Here is a 20,182-nt window from a genome sequence, read left to right as displayed (position 1 = left end):
AAGGTTGTTAAAGGGAGTCCAGTTGAGGTGAGGAGGATTGTACTAGGACCATGGCTCTAGGTATATAAAGAAGCAGATGGCACTCTATGTTAACTATGTTGGCATTAAAAGAAGAAAGGAAGAAGCAGCAGCCAGAGATACCTGGGAGAGCAAATCCATAGGTGCTTGGTTTGGGGGTTGGGAAAGATTGTGAGTGAGAAGGGAGAGGAAGGTTATGGCTGCATCTCTGTTGAGTATTCAAGGTTCACGAAAGATTTACACCTGGAACAAAACTCTGCACATAGCAAGTAAAGTCAGAAAAAGGAGAGCACCAGCAACCTGATTGGGTGTGAGTGTGTGGGCAAGAAGCATATTTCTGGAATTATTCTATTCTTAGTCTACCTATTACCTCTCCATAAAGGAAGAGGAGACTGACCTCCAGTTTTTATCCTTTGTAAAGAATGAAAAGCAGTCAGGTGAAAACTGAACTTTAGTTCATTGCACAATTTAGTTCATAGTTCTTTGCATCATGTGTTTTGTCAGCATCTCAGAGTGAAATGATCCACTTGTTTTGGGTCATTCTTTCCATACTTCTGTATGTCTCAAACCTCAAGGAGTGTATTTCTGCCAGAGAAAAGGCCCCAGCCACTTTCATCTCCATTTATAAACTTGTTGACTAAGTCACACGTAAGAAAATGTGCAGTAGATCTTGCATTCTCCACCCCTGTTAGGGAAAAAAAAAGTGCCACTAACAAGATATATGAAGAGTTATTCAAATCTACCACAGAGAGTGACTGCAAAATAAGGGGGAAACAACAAAAACAAGACAAAACATTTGACTACATAAATCCTCCCCTCTTTATTCTGCACAGTCTCTGGGAAAGAAATAATGAACCTTCCTTTATGATCTGCTTGTATTTATAATTGATTTATCTTGTGGTTAAAAGTAGATTTACTCACTAAAACTGAGACAGACAGGAGCATGCAATATGGGTTTGACCTCCTGGCCTTTTTGGCTATCACTTATCAGACCTGAAAATACAGTAGAATTTCAGCATTATTTCAGAATAAAAGAGTAGGTGAATTCTTTTGGAGCATTATGTCTGTCAGTGGATGCAGCCAGTGACTGCCATACACACAGGTATGTGTTTGTGATTCAGGGAGGGCACAGTACTCCCTCAACCCCACCCGATACTCCCATCAACCCCATTTCCAATTATTTCCTTGTCCACCCTGCCAGGCTGACTGATGCGAAGAATGTTTAGGTTACCTAACTCATTTATTTAACTTACTGCTTTGTTTCTTGTTTAACATTTATATTCCTGGTCTGAAATGACACATTTGGAATTCTCATATGCATCCACCTTTGTGGGACTATATTTTTATCTGGTCATTTGCTAGTCCAAGATTTAATAGAGTTGTAAGGCCAGAAATTAATGAGGCTCAGAAAAGAGAATTGATGGATACAGAAAATAAATGATAAACCCATCCTGCCTGTTGTTTTTGTCTCTGTTAGTTCACTTTGTAGACCTTGAAGACTTGAGGGTGCCCTCCAGTTATCTGTCTGTGTGGACTTGAGCTCACAGTGTTGAATTTAAAGCCTGTATCTTTAAAGGCAGGCTGGACCCGTGTCTTCTCAGGGATCTCCCAGAACTCCAAACACCAAATAAATACTTGCTGATGGGGGCAGCCCAGGTGGCTCAGCGGTTTAGCACCTGCCTTTGGCCCAGGGCGTGATCCTGGAGACCTGGGATCGAGTCCCACATCGGGCTCCCTCCATGGAGCCTGCTTCTCCCTCTGCCTGTTTTTCTGCCTCTCTCTCTCTCTCTGTGTCTCATGAATAAATAAATAAAATCTTAAAAAAATATTTTAAAAAAAGTACTTGCTGATGGGATTTAGCTTAATTTCTTGGCTTGTGTTTCTCAATGTACATTTTTCTGATATCAGAGGTTTAGGCTAGTAGAATCCTGGATTTTCAGTGGTAACAAAATCCTCTGTCACCTTGAATCCACTCCATTCTTGAATTATTTACAAGTATTGTGACTCTCTCTGAAAACTTCATGATATGCCTGCAACAGAAAGTCGGGTTAGTATCCTGTCCTGTGTCCCAGGAGAACACATTTGCCTTCCCAACAACACGACACGTATATATGTCTGTGTGTACGTAAACAACCTCCTTGTTCCAGTCATTGTAAGGGCTCAGAAGGCATAGCAAAAAGTAATGATTGAGCACGTGCTATATTCCATTACCTTCATTAAGCTTTACTGTAAACACACTAAACAGACATATTTTATAGATTTAGTAGATAAAACTGAGGTGAACAGTGGTCAACATGGCTCATCATCTAACGACATGGAGTATGACTCCCTATCTATCTGTCCTAAAGCCTAATGCAAGCACTGCATGGGCAACCTAAAGCTTATTGCAGTTTTCTAAGCTGATGTGCTTGATAGCTTGCTTCTAACTCTGTCAGAAGGGACAATGTGCTTGAGCATTCTACTTCAGACAGAAGTCCACCACAGACTATGTCATGACACATTTTATTTCATTTACAAGGAACGTGGTGATCTGAAATTTCTGTCTGAAACATGTAAAGTATAGGATTCCACATGAAATATAATCTTTCCTTGTTTCTTTCCTCCCCCTTCCTTCCTTTTTTCCTCCCTTCTTCCCTCCCTCCTTCTCTCTTTCTTTTTCTTTTTTCTTCCTTTCTTTCCCTTCTCTCTTTCTTCTTAAAGATTTATTTATTTATCTGAGAGAAAGAGAGAGAGAGAGAGAGAAGGGGGAGGAGCAGAGGGAGAGAATCCTCAAGCAGCCTTCCCACTGAGCATGGAGTCTGACATGGGGCTTAATCCCATGACCCTATGATCATAACTTGAGCAGAAACCAAGAGTCAGATGCTCAACCAACTGAGACATCCAGGCACTCCATTTTTTTGTTTTGCTTTGTTTCGATTTTTGGAGTTAGGGGTGAGAAGATTCCCAACATGGAAAGAAGTGCATTTTGCACATGCTATTTGAATTCCTAACTCTCACTGGAACCTGTAATGGAAAAGTTCAACACAGTATGACAACAGAACAATGCTTAGCTGTTACAAGTGTCAATATTAAACCTAGAAGAACTGAACTGTATGACATCTTACTTTTTTTTGTTCCTTTTCTCATTTCTTAGGGGGAACGTCATCAAGGCAGAAAGGCTTCCTAGGATGCATACGCTCCTTACACTTGAATGGGCAGAAACTGGACCTGGAAGAGAGGGCAAAGGTGACATCTGGAGTCCGGCCAGGATGCCCGGGCCATTGCAGCACTTATGGTAGCATTTGTCACAATGGGGGCAAGTGTGTGGAGAAGTACAGTGGATACTTCTGTGATTGCACCAATTCACCATATGAAGGGCCCTTTTGCAAAAAAGGTACAGTTGGCACGTCTGCTTTTCTCCTGTGCTGTATTGCAGTACCTACAAGCCATGGCCAAGTCATGCCCTTAGTCCTCAAGTGATCATTCATCTTCGTCAGTTTTGCTCTGTTTAAAGACTATGTGTAGCCCCTCAAAATAATCACATATATCCATTTTCACTGTGTGCGGACATTGGCAGTGCAACTAATCTGGGTTGATAGTAATAGTGCAACACCATCTTCTTGCTGAACACTGGGAGAGGTGGACTTCATTTCTGTTGTATGAACCCTATAGTTTTTTTGTTTGTTTGTTTTGGTTTTGGTTTTAATGAGCCCTGTTGTGAGGGGCACACTAATCATTCCAGTTCCAATTCCTTAGCCCACACGTATAATCAGAATTGTAGAATCTACCCCTAGAAGAGCCTTAGGGATCCTTGAGTCACCTTAAAGCAGTTTTACAATAGGGAACTTATAGGTAAATTAGTAGGAACAATATCACACATTTAATAAAATCTCCCTATTCTGCAGGTGATGTGAGTGGGGCCTGAAGCTTTAAAAGCCCTGCCTGAAGATTCACATTTAGTTCATTAGAGTGCTGGGAATGGAACACAGTGATCAAAATCCCTGTCTCAGTCTTTCTACATCCTTTCCTAATCTTATGAACTCATTGCATGGACAAAACTAACAATTATAGATATGTATCTTGAACGAGTAGTGATGGTCATGGTGTAAATTCTCTAGAAAATTCAGGATAACTCTACAAACTATAAAATTGCATTATTCAGTATAAACAGTATTTTTTTCAAATACAAGGGCAAAAGATTAGGTCTTCTGTCTTTGCAGGATTTAAAGTTTATTTTATCCTTGGGGGAAAATGTTTGTTAAGCAAGTAGTGTAAACAGTATTTTGAAAGCAGCATTTAAACTATTAAAATAAAATGTTTTAATTACTTTGAAACACCATTTACATACAAACAATGATGGCAATTATACATAATTCTTGTTAATTCATTAAAATGTATTTCCCAAACACCTCTACCAAACAATGCTTTATTTAGTCCAATTTACTGTTGGAACTTAAAAACAATAGACAAAAGAAGAGCACCCAGTGTTCTTCTCATTGAAGGACTCTGTAATTTGAGCTCTTCATCATTTACTGACCTTCTCTGCAGTTATGTTGAATTACTTGCTTGTTATTGTTGAGAAGCATTGTACTTCTTGGGAGAAAATTAATGGTACAAATTTTAGGGCCAACAGCATGTTGGGACCTGCATGGAGCTTGACATAAAGTGGCTCCATCACAGTATGTGTTGAACGTGAGCTAAGACAAGCAAAGCACCACTGGATTTTCATACTGAAGGTATCTGAATAACTGCCCCTAAAAAAATTTAAATGCCACCGTTAGTTTGGTCCCATATGGCCAGAAGAAGTAAACACAGAATAAACACTACCACGCCTGCTTACAAAGGTACACTAGCATTATTTTACAGGCTCTATACCCAAGTTCTGTTTGGGAAAACGAAGCAAAACAAAAGCAAACAAACAAAAAAACAGTAGGATTCTACATTTCTCCGGGGACATTGTTCAACCATCTCATAGATCATATTGTTCTAAATTTAGCCTAATTTTTCATCAGGTTTTATTTTTTCCCTGAAACAACTCCAATTACCTTCTGTCCATACCACCATATCTTTTGGCTGCATATGTTAAAGCAGCCTCTGTGCTCTCTCCCCACTTTTTACTTTGATCTATAACAAAAATAGACAAATATGTGCTTATCCTTTTCAGCTTGCTTCATTTTTCACAGTTCCAAACTTTCTCCCCTGTCTCATAAACCTAAGGAAATTATTCCCTGTATGTTCAGTAGTTGCAGATATGTAGGTTGAACCTTTTAACCAAGTTTTCTAACCATACGAGTTCCCTGGGGGAAATGTCGCTTGGAATGGAAAAAAGAGCCATTAGCTAGGAGGTAGTCCTGAACAAGGGTGCTGTCTATTGGGATATCTTCTATGTTAACTTACCAGGGCAGGTAAATTTTAGGGGGTGCAAATACTGGAAATAAATGAGGTGGAATTGCCAATACCTGAGGCAGAACCATGATCCATTGACCTATTTTTTGTTTCTGATTATAGTACAAAGTAATAATAATCATGCAATCAGCAGTGATTATTGACTGCAACATACATTCCTCATAATGAACCTAATGGGGAAGATATCAACATATTGAGAACATTGAAGTTCACAGAAGTTTAATAACTTGCTAATAAATGTCAGGGCTGGAGACACATCCAGCATCTTTGTGGTTTCTTTTTTCTCTTTAAAACTCCAATTTCATTCTGTAGAGGAATATGGCCATAGGATTCAAATATGTTTTTTTTTCCTTTTATTGAGGTGTAATTTTCGTACATTAAAATCCATCCTTTTAAATTGTATAATGCAATGATTTTTAGCATATTCACAAAGTTGCACAACCAAACTATTATCTAATTTCAGACTACTTTTCATCACTCCAAGAAGGAATCCTATACTCATTAGTAGCTCCCCCTCCTTCACCTCTCCTCTCTGTCCCTGGAAACAACTGATTTATTTTCTGTCACTAAGGATTTACTTATTCTGGTTATTTCATATAAATGGAATCATACACTATGTGGCTTTTTTATGTCTAGTTGCTTTCACTTAGCATAATGTTTCCAAGGTTCATCCATGTTGCAGCATTTTTCTTTTGTTCCTTTTTTTTAATTTTCAGAGTATTTTATTCCATTATGTGGCTACAACACATTTTGTTGACCTGTTCTTTATTTAGTTGATGGACATCAGGATGTTTTCATTTCTTTGGTTAATATAAATAATGTTGCTCTTAACATTCAGGTACATGTTTTTGTGAGGATTTATGTTTTCTGTTTTCTTGAGTGTATACCTAGAAGCAGGATTACTTCGGTCATATGGTAACTATATGTTTAACTTTTTGAGGATACTGGCACAGTGTTTTCAAAGTGGCTGCTCCATTTTACATTCTTACCAGCAAAGTATCAGGATTCCACTTTATCCAGATCCTCACCAACATTTGCTATTATCCTCCTTTTGATAAAAGACATATTATTGTGAATGTGTAAAATAGTACCTCATTGTGGTTTTGACTTGTCTTTGCCTAATGACTAAAAACAATGGAAATCTTTTCATGTTCTTATTGGCTGTTTGTATACTTTCTGTGACGAAATGTTTTTTTTTTCAAAGTTTTGCCCATTTTTTGAGGGTTATTTTTCTTTTTATTGTTTAGTTGTAGGGATTTGCGTATTCTAAATACGATTTGCACATTAGATATATACTTTGCAAATATTTTCTCTCCTTTTAATATTCTTGATAGTATCTTGGGAAGTAAAGTTTTTAATTCTCCTAACATCCAGTTCTTATTGTTTTCTTTTTGTTGCTTGTGCTTTTGGTTTTAGGGCTAACAAATTATTGCCTCACTGAAGGTCCTGAAGATTTATGTCCATGGTTTCTTCTAAGAGTTCTATAGTTTTAGTTTTTACATTTCGTCTTTTATCCAGGTGGAGTTCATTTTTGTAGATGGTATGAGGTAAGGGTTCAGCTTCATTCTTTTGCCTGTGGATATCCAGGTAGTCTGACACCATTTATTAAAGTATATTTTACTTTAGCCCCCTTCCACCACCACCATTATAGGAAGAATCTAGGTATGACAGTCTTAGTGGTATCATTTTTTTTTCTAATTAAAAAGTTAGACAATGTATTTGGAATTCTACTTGGAAATATATATAGGAATTTAGGAAAAAAATCTAATTACTCAAAGACAAACATTAAAAAGAAAATCTGATTTCCTTCTCTTTTCTTTGCATTTAATCTAGTGGCAATAATTCTGTATTCATATCTACATTTTATATCTTAAATTTTATTTACTTCATTTAATAGACATTTCTATATAATTCATCAGTTTTAATGATCTCAATGTATTTCATGCCGTGGGGTCGCCTCTGCTTACTTAGTCCCGAGAACGGTTTGGCTTAACAATAGTGGCACAATTCTGTACTTGATCTGCCTAAATTCAGAACCTGGCTCATCTACAATCTATATTGTGTGATGCCATTTGTGTAACTCACCTCCCAATCTCTGATTTTATCACCTATAAAATAAGAAAATTAAAAAACTCTTCACAGAGAGTTGTGATGAACATTTAATGATCATTTCACAAAGCACTCAGGATAATGCCTGGCAAATAAAATCTCACTAAGTGCTAGCTCTTATTATTGTTTTGGAATTTTAGATTACCCCAACTTTTGCACATAAATAATGCTATGATAAATGCATACATTAATTAGTTTCTTGGTAATGGAATTTCAGTGAAAAAATAGTATCTATATTTAGGTACACTTAGCCAGTTGCCAAAAACCTGTTGAAAAATTCTTTCATATTTACCTCCCTGCCAATGCATATCACTTTTTTTTTACTTTTCATTACCAAAAAACTTAATTCTCTGTAATAATAGGGAGAGTTTCAGAACCCTCATTCACCCATGAATGAGCTTCAAAAATGATCAACTCATGACCATTTTGATTTCATCTATACACTCACATCGTCTTCTCTTCCTTTATTATTTTGAAGCAAACTTCAAATATCACATCATTTCATCCATAAATATTACAACATGTATTGCTAAAAGATAAAAGCTTGTTAAAAACACAGATCCACAGGATCATTATTGTAAGAAAAATGAGTAATGTCTAGTATTATGAAATATCCACTCAGCATTCAAAATTGCCAACTGTTTCATTTATTTTTAGTTTGATGTCTTGCTAAATTAATTATAGTTTGACTGCTTTCTAAGTAATCACTAGCCTCCTCACTACCTTTATGCTTATTCTAATTCTAAATTCTATCATTATTATTAAGACCAGCTATTATCTATTGAGTTCCTACTATGTGTCATGCTTCTACGTGATGTTTTCAGCCCTTCTTCCCACTGCAAGAATGAATCCATCCCTACTTGTATCTGAGGTTATGAGCTGAGATTGAGTGGGATCCTGTGAGAGTGTTACAGAAGGGATACAGTCAGGTGCCAGTTCCCATCTGTCAGACTTCACAGCTGGCTCAGATACATGCTCTTTTCAGTGCCACACTGTTTCCTAGCTGTTTCCCTTAGTTCATTGCACACTTTACTCCCGGTCAGTGTTGGTCAAGCTACTGTGGCCACAGAGACCTCCAGCTCCAGGAGTCATTGGCTCTGTCACACACATCACACTCTGGGCTATCTTCCATTGTATTTTGTTTTGTTTTGTTTTTTTGTCTGTTTTGTTTTGTTTGATAAGTATCCTTTCTTGTCAGAAGCCAATCAGCATAATTATTTCTACTGGGTTGGTGCTCAGTAGATATTGCTAATATTGGTTCTGTGGCCTTGGAGTAACATGATGGTCATTGATGATCACATCCAATTTAAGAGTTTTCTTCTAATGAGCCCAGTAATTTTGTGTGTTCAGACAAATCACTCAGAGAGCTTAAATATGGTCAGGGAACTTAAACTCTTAGATTATAAAATGTAAGAAACTCAGAGAATAATAGAATCCAGGTGTTTTGCTGAAGGAAGCTTTATGTTGAAATTGACAGTATCTAAACATTAGACATCAAAATAATTAAACATTTAGAATAATTAGAACTGGGACTAGGGGAGAAAGGAAGATAGAAACTTGGTAGGACATTTCTAGTTTAAAAGTGGTTCGCATTTTAATTTCCTGTCCTAAGTATTAAGAAAAAATGCAATATATGTGCCCATATCGAAGATGCTATTCATAACAGAATGCTCTGAATTATAGTTACATTTGAATACACTCACAACATCAAATAAAAGCCATTATCGAGTTAAGTAAGGAGATAGTAGCTCAAAATACAGGCCAAATGTCCCTGAGGAAATTTACTCAAGGAAAGTGCTTGAATCAAGCTGATGATTAACTGGAATCCTCACTGTCACAAGTCTCTGTTGCATATCTTTGTAATCAGACGTACTGATGTCGTAACTCGAATGATAAATGCAGAACATATTCTGGGAACCTTTAGTCAAAATGAACTGGTATTCCCAATCTGCTAAGCAATATGCATAAATATGCAACTTTATTTTTTTGGCACTCTTACAGGCTGTTATAGAATTTTCACAAAGGCAGAACAAATTTGCCATAGAATTAGTAAGAGAAATCCAGATTTGATTATGTTCTAGGTGTCACCAACTCAATCAGGGAATTTCACGGGGAATTAGAAAAATTCCACATATCATTCAAGAAAAAGAGAAATGAATCATGCCTATATGGGTTCATGTTTACTGTGCTATCTTTATGAGAGGAGGTTGCCTCCAGAATCAAGGTATGTTATTCTATGAAGGAAACTTTCCTCCATGACCTGGTACTATATTACCATATAGAGATAAAAGTAAAAGAGAACTTAAGAGCAACCTGGATTGAAAAAGAAAAAAAAAAAAAAGAATATGCCAGTGTTTGGATGGATACTGTAAAGGAAATTGGGATGGTTTCAGGTTAAAGTCTCTTCTCATGTGGAGAGCCTGAAGGTTCCAACTGTAGTGTCTATCTCTTGTAAGTACTATACACATATTATCTCATTTATCCCCCAGAAATGCTGTTGAAGTGGGTGTGATATTTCCCATTCACCAGGTGACAAAACAGTCTCCACAGGGGTTCACTAGCTGGCTTGGGACCACACAGCCAGGATGGTATTGAGGTTTCAGATCCAAAACCGAAGCCATACTTCCACCAGACTAAAACAATAATCTGATGTTTTAATGAGTGCATGATACAGGGAAGGTGGGCGATTTGCACATTCCTGCTAATTGAATGTCATCGGTTTGTAGATGCTGCCTTTCTCCACAGTGGTGATAAAACTCCATCCAACATGTTATGCTACAGGAATTGACTCCCATAGGAAGGCCTGCTTGCTTAAGTCTTTGCTGTCTTTGGAATTAAATACCAATTCTTAGACACACACACACACACACACACACACACGTATAAGAGTCTGGGGGTTAGCTACTCATGCCTTTTCTATTAGTTCCACAGATTCTCTGTCTTCTGTTTCCAGGGAATTACTGCTGCCTCCCCCAGTGTCCTATTTTCAGTAACTTAGAACTCACTCACAATCTTCCTAACACACCAGAAAAGCACAAGCTGGAACCGTTAGAATCTCAGTTTTGAAACTAAGAAAGTCTCAGTAAAATTGATCTCTACTATGCTGGAGGCAGGGACAGTTCAACTTTGCTTCTTGAGAAATCAGCCTGGCACATGATGGTTATCCCACAGATGGATGTTAAACTTGAACTAAACTTCAGAATTCAAATCTCAGCTCTCTTTTCTTAGCTATGCAACCTTGTTCAAGGTGCTTAACCTCTGCAAGCCTCATGTTTCTCATTTGTAAATGAGAGTAAGGACTTCTGACACCTCAAACTTATTGTGGAAAGCATATTATGTAATTCAGGTGAAAACCCTTACATGGTACTTGATGCATAGCAAACAATAAACAGTTATTGCTGTCCTTAATAATCGACTAAATGTTGCAATGTGTGCATTCCTCTCTTCTATTTTTCAGAGGTTTCTGCTGTTTTTGAGGCTGGCACTTCAGTTACTTATATGTTTCAGGAACCCTACCCAGTGACCAAAAATATAAGCCTCTCATCCTCCGCGATTTACGCAGATGCGGCTCCATCCAAGGAAAATATTGCATTTAGCTTTGTGACAGCCCAGGCACCCAGCCTCTTGCTCTACATCAATTCTTCTCAGGATTACCTGGCTGTCCTGCTCTGCAAGAATGGTGAGTACTGACAAGCATGAAGCCTGATGGAGTGTCACAGTGGGCTAGAGGGACAGTGCATGCCCTCCAGAACCCTGCATAATTTCTACCTAAATTTGGTCCCACCTGGGCAGCTTAATTCCAGACCTCCAGCCAAAGTCTTGATTGTACTTTACCTTTATGACTTGCAATTGGTATTCAGGGCCAGTGTCCATTCATTGCTGAAGTCTCAAATGCATTGACTTTAATTTGCCTCAACTGTGTAGCAGTAATTTTTTATTATTTATTCTGTGCTGGAATCCATTAAGTGTAGAGGAGACAATCATAAGCATATCTGAATTTCAGAAGGACACTCGTCACATATATCGTGTCATCTTTGCTGCAGTCTCCTTTACTGAGGGCTGTTAAAACAACTAGCATAAATGCAGGCTGTATTAATAGAAGTTGATTGCTTAGGTCTTGGAAAGAAATGGTATATGTGAGTCATAACCTGGTGTAATGTGGGGCATGGTGCTGAGAACCAGACTATGAAGACAACGTGCACAAAATGGAATATGCAAAGGTTAGATGGGTACAGAGCCTGGAACCCACTTCATGCAAGGGATGTTGAAGGACACCAGTTCTGACAGCTGTAAGGAGAAATGAGATTTTCTTCCCTCACTGTGTAATTCCACCTCACAATGAGGAGGGTTGTTGATATAGTCATGGTCAAGGGCATTGTGAGATCAAAATCCTCGGGGATGGAACAACAGAACAAAAAGGGCAAAGACATGCACATCCCTATAGTCTGGTCTCAAATAACACGTTCCCATGATCAAGAGCATGTTCTTCCTCCTTCTGTAATTTGCTGATATAATGAGAGTAGCCCAGGTTTTAGAACCATCCCCTGGGATGGACCGTGGTGGGGCAGAGAAAGGAGGCTTAAATTTTGCAGCACACCCTCTGCCTTCTCTAGACCTTAGGACAGAGAAGAGACTCCACAGAGACTCCAGCTATTTCTCTTGCTCTTCTTCTTTTTATGCGGGGTTGGGGTGGGGGTGGGTATTATTCTTTTTTGCTTCATCTTGCTTTCTGACTAGGGCACTGAAAATAAAGACTGATGTGTGGACCTAATGCAAGGATCAAAACTGGTGGGCACAGGAGTTGAATCATGCCTGAAGTACATTAATAATAACAGTGGCTCGCTACCGATAACAGGACTCATTCATTCTAAGAGCAGATGGAAGGGAAGGAATAAAGAGAGAGAGCGGACCTGGGGTACTGACTGACCACTCCAAGCCTATCTGATCTTGAAGAGCCTGTAAGACAAAAAAGAACCATTATGGGCTATTAGACCTCTTATTTATCAGCAGACCTTTGTATGATTAGAACCATTATATTAACTTGTCACATCTTAAACTTTGCCCCCATAATGTCTCTGTGAGGTGGATAAGTCTGGCTGAGGATGCTGAGGCATAGATTAACTAATTAACATAGGCCAGCCAAATAATTCATGACACAGTTGGGGCCAGAAGCTAGATCTCCTGATAATCAGCTCCTCTGTCTTTCCTCTAAGCTAGACCATTCTGCGGTGACGTAGCTGGACTATAGTAAGATAGTTCCAGAACACTGAGATGCACGATTTTCCCCAAACCTTCCTTTAGGTGTGATTCCATGGCACATTCGTACCTGCCAGGCTGTGCCTATTGATACAGACGTTGCATAACAGGAGTAACTATATCCAGTTACATATACATACTACTCCATATGCTCTCTCTCTCTCTCTCTACACACACACACACACACACACACACACACACACACGTACGCACGTTCTGGGCACTATTCTCTTTTTTAATAATAAATTTATTTTTTATTGGTGTTCAATTTACCGACTTACAGAATAACACCCAGTGCTCATCCCGTCAAGTGCCCCCCTCAGTGCCCGCCACCCAGTCACCCCCACCCCCCGCCCTCCTCCCCTTCCACCACCCCTAGTTCGTTTCCCAGTTAGGAGTCTTCATGTTCTGTGTCCCTTTCTGATATTTCCTACCCATTTCTTCTCTCTTCCTCTGTATTCCCTTTCACTATTATTTATATTCCCCAAATGAATGAGACCATATAATGTTTGTCCTTCTCCAATTGACTTACTTCACTCAGCATAATACCCTCTGGTTCCATCCACGTCGAAGTAAATGGTGGGTATTGGTCATTTCTAAAGGCTGAGGAATATTCCATTGAAAACATAAATCTGGGCACTATTCTAATTAATGTGGACATCTCTTAATTCTCACAACAATCTTACGTGGTTGGTGGTATTAATCTCATAGCTCCAGAAACTAAGGCATGCAGACACTACATAACTTGCTTAAATTCTCACAGCAAATAAGTGAAAGAGTTAGAATTCAATCCTCCCTCCCTGACTTTAGTAGCATATTTTGTGTGTTCTTTTTTTAAGATTTTATGTATTTATTCATGAGAGACACAGAAAGAGAGAGAGAGGCAGAGACACAGGCAGAGGGAGAAGTAGGCTCCTTGCAAGGAGCCCATGCAGGACTCAATCCTCGATCCTGGGATCAGGACCTGAGCCAAAGGCCGACGCTAACCACTGAACATTCCAGGTGTCCCGTGTATTTTGTGTTCTTAAACCACGGCTCTAAATGAAGGGTGTTATTTATTTTCTGAAACACAGTGTGTTTTAAATAACTTGAACTTTTTAATTGGGAAGAAGTCTTGAATTTGACCTGATCGCCTATTTTCTTATACTCTAAAGCCTCACTTCCCTGAAAGTTCTACTTGACCCTATAGATACTTGCATTTTCTAAGCACTGGCTAAGTACAGGAAGCAAGGAGATATTTGTGCCATCTTTGTTTGCTTTTTTGTTTTAAGCTCAGGTCCCAGGGCGAGTGTGAAAGTTCAGGCTTCATATCTGACTCTGCATCAAGGAAGACAGGTGTCCAGGCGGTGGCTAGTCATGGAGTGCTCTGCCCTCCTTCCCCTCACTCTGCCTCAGAGAACCTCCTCCCCCAATGCTCTAAGGAACTCTTGTCACACTGGGCAGTGGTAGATGCACTCACGATTTAGGATCCTGGGCATTTCCTGCCATCTTATCCTATAGAGATGCAGTAGAGGTATGTATTCATTCATTCATTCATTCATTCCCTCACCAACTCACAGCACAGTATCAGGAACTGTGGAGAGCAAGAAAAATAAACAGGATACTATGCTGCCTAAATATGATAAGGAAAAAGAGAGCTCAAACACTGCCTTATGGTTTTTGATGGACAATCTAGATACATGAAGGAATCAGATTGTCCAGATTTCGCAAGCAATCTAACCAGAAGTTAGATTTTTGAGAATGAATCTCCTAGGGATTCAGGGGTTAAAACAATAGGGCAAATGCCTTGAGCAAGAGTGGATTTCTTGTCATCAGAGGTCTTCAAAAAGTAATTAAATGACAATTTGTTGGAGAAACTATAATAAGAATTCTGGCAGTGGATGAGAGAGAAAAATAATCTCTGAGTTTCTTTCCAAGTCTAAGATTTTGTGATTCTCTATTCCCTTCTTATGTAGTCTTACATTTATATTTCCTTCTGCTGGAGCTGCATTTGCAGCCTTTGAAATGTTTCTACAAGGAATTCATAATTGGTATTGGTATGCTCATGGGATTAGGCCACTGACCTAATTGCCAGTAAATAATATGGGAACCTGCTTCATGAAAAGCTAGGAATACATTTAACAGCACTTTGATAGACTTCATTGAGAAATATACCCCTGAAAATACTAATGGAAGTTAAGAATACCTGTAGCTTGGGAAAACAAAACAAAATAAAACAAAACAAAAAGATAGCAAACATGGTAAAGGGTTAACTAGGGAAGGTCTTTCTCTGGAAGGGTTTTATAAGATTGATTCACACCTCTCTGAGATGAAGTTAAGAATTTTCTATTAGTGCAGGTTTCTTAACCTTTCTTTGGCTTAAGACACCTCTGGGAATCTTATGGAAATTGTGATGAGAGGATCACACTTAAAAAGAGTGCTTTTTGTTCTCCCCAGGAGGAAGGAAATGCCCATGGCCATGTCATACAAAATGGCTCCAATTTCAGCACTGTGGGTTAAGAAGCCAGGAGGTGGAGACAAGTGGATGAACTGCATAAATACGGAACAAAATCCTTGGCTTGCAAATCTATTTAATATGGGTATACAGGCCAGCAGAGAGAAGAGCAGTGGGACTCAAAGTCATACTTCCAAGTCTCTCCCTGGCAGGGGTTTGGTTTGGCACGCCTGGAATTTTTCTTTGCCCTTTATCATTTTTCTTGAAATTTCTCCAACTAGAGACTTATTCAGGTTAAATTGTAGCTGTCTTTTCGAATGAAAACAGGCCCTTTTTCCTAGAAGATGAAAAGGATTTTCATTTCTGGGATGGAAGATTAGAGAATGAAAAGGAGGCATTTGGGGTTAGAGAGTCCTTAGGAGAGCAAAGATAGTTGTGTTCTCATAGGTTGGAGCTTTGGGCAGCAGGCAACTTCTTGGAGGTGTGGCAGTTGGAGAAGAAGTGGCGTATGAGGAGGAAAGGGTCCAGAGAAGGCAATGAGAGTATTCTAAAGAATAAAGAATATTTTCAAGAATACACATAAATTTCACAGCATTTTATTGAGCAATGGCTCCGCCTTCTGCACGGTACCAGGGAGTTCACCTTCAGATTTGTCGTTTAACAAATATTCAGAGTATCTACCACGTGGCAGGCACTATTTCATGCAGGGAAGAGATGGATTCAGACAGGCTTCTGCCTTTAAGGATCTAGTTTTGGGACAGAGATACAACAAAGAAGGACAACAATGTGTCATAGATGTGAGATAGAGTCTGTTCCAGGTAGATTGAGGCAAAGAAAGGAAGACTGACCGAATCATTCTGGGAGGGAGGGTCAAAGGGGCTTCAGGGAGATACTGAGACTTCAGTTGAGACATGAAAGATAAGACAGCGTTTTTCAGGCAGACATTAGATATTTGTTTAATAAGACGAGAGATTTCTTTGACTGTTCTTCATTTTCTCCATTTCATTTCCACTGCATGTGAAATATACATATTTTTTCGTACTCTTTTTTACTCTTTCCTCATATGTCCTTCTTGACTCCTTGATAGTAAAAATTTTTCAAAAAATCAAATTTAGAATATATGCTAAGTCTAAGGCCATCAACCTATGGTGAAATCATTTGGATACCAAATTCAAACAGGACCCCCAGGTCACCTTCCCAAGGTGGCTCTTCAGCTGCCCTCCAGCACTAAATCGTTTGTCTGGCTTTGCTTCAGCATTTCCTTTTTATCAATCATTTTTTTAACATATACATTCACAAGGATGCGCTGTCTGCATTTGTGATTGCACACACCTTGGAGGGAATAATGATGAACCCAGACACTTTACATTTTGAATAGAATGACTCAAGGGAGACAAGGGTAAGGAGGAATCCAGTGAGGGAGCGTCTTCAAAGTACAAACTTCAACAGCTGCTAACCAGGACTAGTTTGACCCTAGACTACTCTCTGCCTTTGCTGCTTTCTTGCAGAAGACTTCCAACGTTTAGTGCTGCCTCCTATCACTCCCTCTCTGACACCAGCGTATATTTGAGTTCCTAAGAGCAGCAGAAATGTTGATAAACAGGCAGAGAAAAGCACATCTCTCAAGGCATCGCCATGACCATCTCAGTCGCTGGGCTCCTGTCAAGCAACTTTTTGCTGCTATTGAACTTAAAATTCTCCACTGTCTTTTGATATCTGCAGGACTATTTTGATTGATGCATTTTCTCCATTTCTGGGCTTTCCAATCATCTCTTGTTGTGGGGAGATACAGGTCTTGCTGTGCTTCTCTCCTTCATTTCAGAGTAATGTGTTTATGATACATCATGACTTTGAGAGGCTATCAGTAGTCTCTCCTCATCACCTCCTCTTATAGGAAGGACAAAAATGTGGGCATGCACAAAAGGCACCTCCAGAATAGACAGTTAATCCACTGTTCCAACGGGAGTGCCTGAGTACAGAAATGAAGGTATGATGGATAAAGCTGGATCTAGGTTGGGGCACCGGGATAGCTCAGTCAGTTAAGCATCTGACCCTTGGTTTTGGCTCACGTCATGATCTCAGGGTTGTGAGATTAAGTCCTTTGTCAAGCCCTATATTGGACTCCATGCTCAGTGCAGTCTGCTCAAGCTTCTCTCTTCGTCTACTCTTCCTCTGACTCATGCTCTCTCTCTTTCTCATATATATATATATATATATATATATATATATATATATATATATGAAATGAAGTCAGACACTTAACCTACTGAGCCATTTGGGTGCCTGTCCTTGTATTTAGAGTAAGAAGGAAGTTAAGGTTAATTTAGATAATAAGGAGAAAGCACTGATCTGCTAGGGTTAGTGTTCTTAAAAGAGGCAATACCAGATTTTCTCCTGTCGTCTCTGTCTCTCTTTTCTACATAAGGACATAGTGAGAAGGTGGCCATCTACAAATCAGGCAGAGAGTCCTCACTGGTGACTGAATTGACTGTCACCTTGATGTTGCTGGCATCCAGAGTTGTGGGAAAATAGATTTCTGTTGGTTGGTCTACGTAGTCTGCAGTTTTTTGTTATAGCAGTTCGATCAGACTAAGACAAAGATCAAATGAGATAATGCAAGAAGATGTGCTTCATAGACTGTAAAGAACAAAACACATTGCATTTTCCCATTGATAATAATAAAAATAATAATATGAATTATCTGAATGCTTGGGTCTACAGAGCATGAATGTGAAAGTCAAGATTCAGGATGACTGAGATTAAAATTTAATCAAAGAGGGCAAAGAGAACATGAAAATCACCCATTGTCTAGAGGCAGAGCATCTAGTTGGGAGGAGGGCATTACCTTGAAGAAGGAGAAAGAGAAGGCACAGGGTTGTCAACCTCCATGTTAGCTGTTGTCATTAGGTACCAGCAGCAGCTTTTGATATATATAAGTATGAAAACAAAAACGCTTTAAGAACAGCTTTCTCAAATACCCTTTTGAACTAGACTTTTGGAGAACTTGCCTGATGTTTCTGAAATAAAGACAGACAGAGACAAAATAACTGAAGAACAGATTCTGTGCACAGGACTAAGTAAGCTCTCCTCACTATTGGGCCAGGCCCAGCAACATTTGACTGAAGGGATGTAGTTCAATGCTCGGAAACTCCAACCTTAAGCCCAGCCCCTCTGGCTGTGGAGCTGGCTGGACAGTAAGCACCAGCATCAAGGAAACCAAAATAGGAAGAGCAGAGTTACTGAGTCAGTGTTCTAAGTCCCTGGGTAAAAAGCAATAATCAAAGGCCAGTATGTAATTAAGGGTAATAGAAATGACAAGGGGCACCTCAGTGGCTCAGTTGATGGAGCATTTGACATTTGGTTTCATTTCAGGTCAGGATTTCAGGGTCCCTGACAGGTGCGGAACCTGCTTTAGAGTCTCTCTCTCTTCTTCCTCTATCCCTCCCCTGCCTTTCCCAACTCATACTCTCTCTCTCAAAAACAAAACAAAAATAAACAGAAAAACAACCCCCCCAAAAAAAATACAAAATACAATCATCTCTACAGACATTTATTAACTACCTACTGTTTTTATCTGCCAGCGCTGCCATAACAAATTACTAGTCTAGTAGTGCTAGTTTCACAGTACTTTCTCACAGTTCTGAAGACTGGACGTCTAATATAAACGTGCCAGTTGGGTCAGTAGGGTTAGGTCTCCCATCAGGTTATAGATGACTCCTTTCTTACTGTGGGTTCACATGGCCTTTTCTTAGTATGCATGTGCCTGAGAGAGAAAGAGAGCATGCTCTGGTTTCTCTTCTGAAAAGGACATTCATCCTATTGATTACAGACCCACCCTTATTTAATTAGCCACAACTATTTCCCTAGAGTCTCTATTTCCAAATATGGCCACAATGGGATTAGGGCTTCAACATAAGAACCGGGGGGAGGGGCATAAACATTCAGTCTACAACACCTACTATGTGCTAGATGCTGTCCTATGTGCTCACATTAGAAGAACAAATAGGGTGTATATAGTTGGCTCCAGGGAGAAACTTAAAGTTGGACTCCATATACAATTTTCATCTTTGTAAGGTCAGCATCTAGCAGAAAACTTAGCACAGAGTTGGCCTCTGGTATTCTTGGATTGAATTATGCCTAGCAAGTGTCAGGACTCCCCAGAGTCCATGAGAGGTCTTTCTAGAATGCCGGTGGGGCTGTATTGGGGGGAAATAGGGCAGTTCTCAGCCTATCACAAAAGGTTTTCAAGTGAATTTGGGCATGAACATACGTTATATTAATTATTAATATTCTTAATTCTGGCCTTCCTGAGATTCCATTTTGTCACCTGTGACGTACTTTGAGAGGCAGGGTTATTTGGGTAGTGGAGCTCTGTGGAGGTGGCATTCTTTGATTTTATTTTCTGAGGGCCTTTGGGATCTTTGTACTTTCTCAGTTTAAAAAAAAAAAAAACTCTAGAAATTTTCTAAGAATTGAGCAACTGTTTTTATTTTTTTTTTCAGCAAAGCTGGTTGCTTACAACTGTACTGTGAGAACTAAGAGAATTATTATCTGCTTTTATGCTTCATTGTAAAAAGAGAAAAGGCGTCCCCTTGGTTTCTTCATCTGTAAATTTGGGATAATTGCAATGGTCAAGGGTCATGCAGCAATGTTGTTGAAGATTAATAAGATCCTGTCTGTAAAGGGTTTGAAGGAACTCAGATGAAAGATGTGGGATAAATGCAAAGTGCTGGCTGGTGATTGAGCCACCTTGATATTTTTTAAAGCCAGGGTTGGAGAGAACAGGGAACCGAATGGTTAGCTTTTGGACTAGAACTCTAATTAGGAGTTTAAAGATTAAGAAAGTAATTGAAGTCTGTGTGAAGAAAGCTTTTCTCAGAGAAAAGACATGTTTTTATTCTTCTTAGAACACTGGATCTGTAAATACTTACATCTCAAGATGTGGAACAGTCAGCAGATAGTCCAACCTCGGGGTTTATT

General features: G+C 39.2%; 1 protein-coding gene across 3 annotated transcripts in view; it reads left to right on the top strand.

Moving 5' to 3' along the window:
• The window catches only part of CNTNAP5 (contactin associated protein family member 5), a 789,161-nt gene that overhangs the window by 681,511 nt on the left and 87,468 nt on the right, over positions 1 to 20,182 (top strand). For all 3 annotated transcript variants that reach the window (XM_026015709.2, XM_072757524.1, XM_072757523.1), the window contains 2 exons: positions 3,152 to 3,391; positions 10,970 to 11,191. In XM_026015709.2, the coding sequence (XP_025871494.1) occupies positions 3,152 to 3,391; positions 10,970 to 11,191 (462 nt within the window). The remainder of the gene's footprint in view (positions 1 to 3,151; positions 3,392 to 10,969; positions 11,192 to 20,182) is intronic.

The sequence above is a fragment of the Vulpes vulpes genome, chromosome 5 (assembly GCF_048418805.1).
Source record: "Vulpes vulpes isolate BD-2025 chromosome 5, VulVul3, whole genome shotgun sequence".
NCBI classification, from domain to species: domain Eukaryota; kingdom Metazoa; phylum Chordata; class Mammalia; order Carnivora; family Canidae; genus Vulpes; species Vulpes vulpes.
The sequence above is the reverse complement of the archived record's forward strand: the minus strand, read 5'-3'. Positions and strand labels throughout refer to the sequence as shown.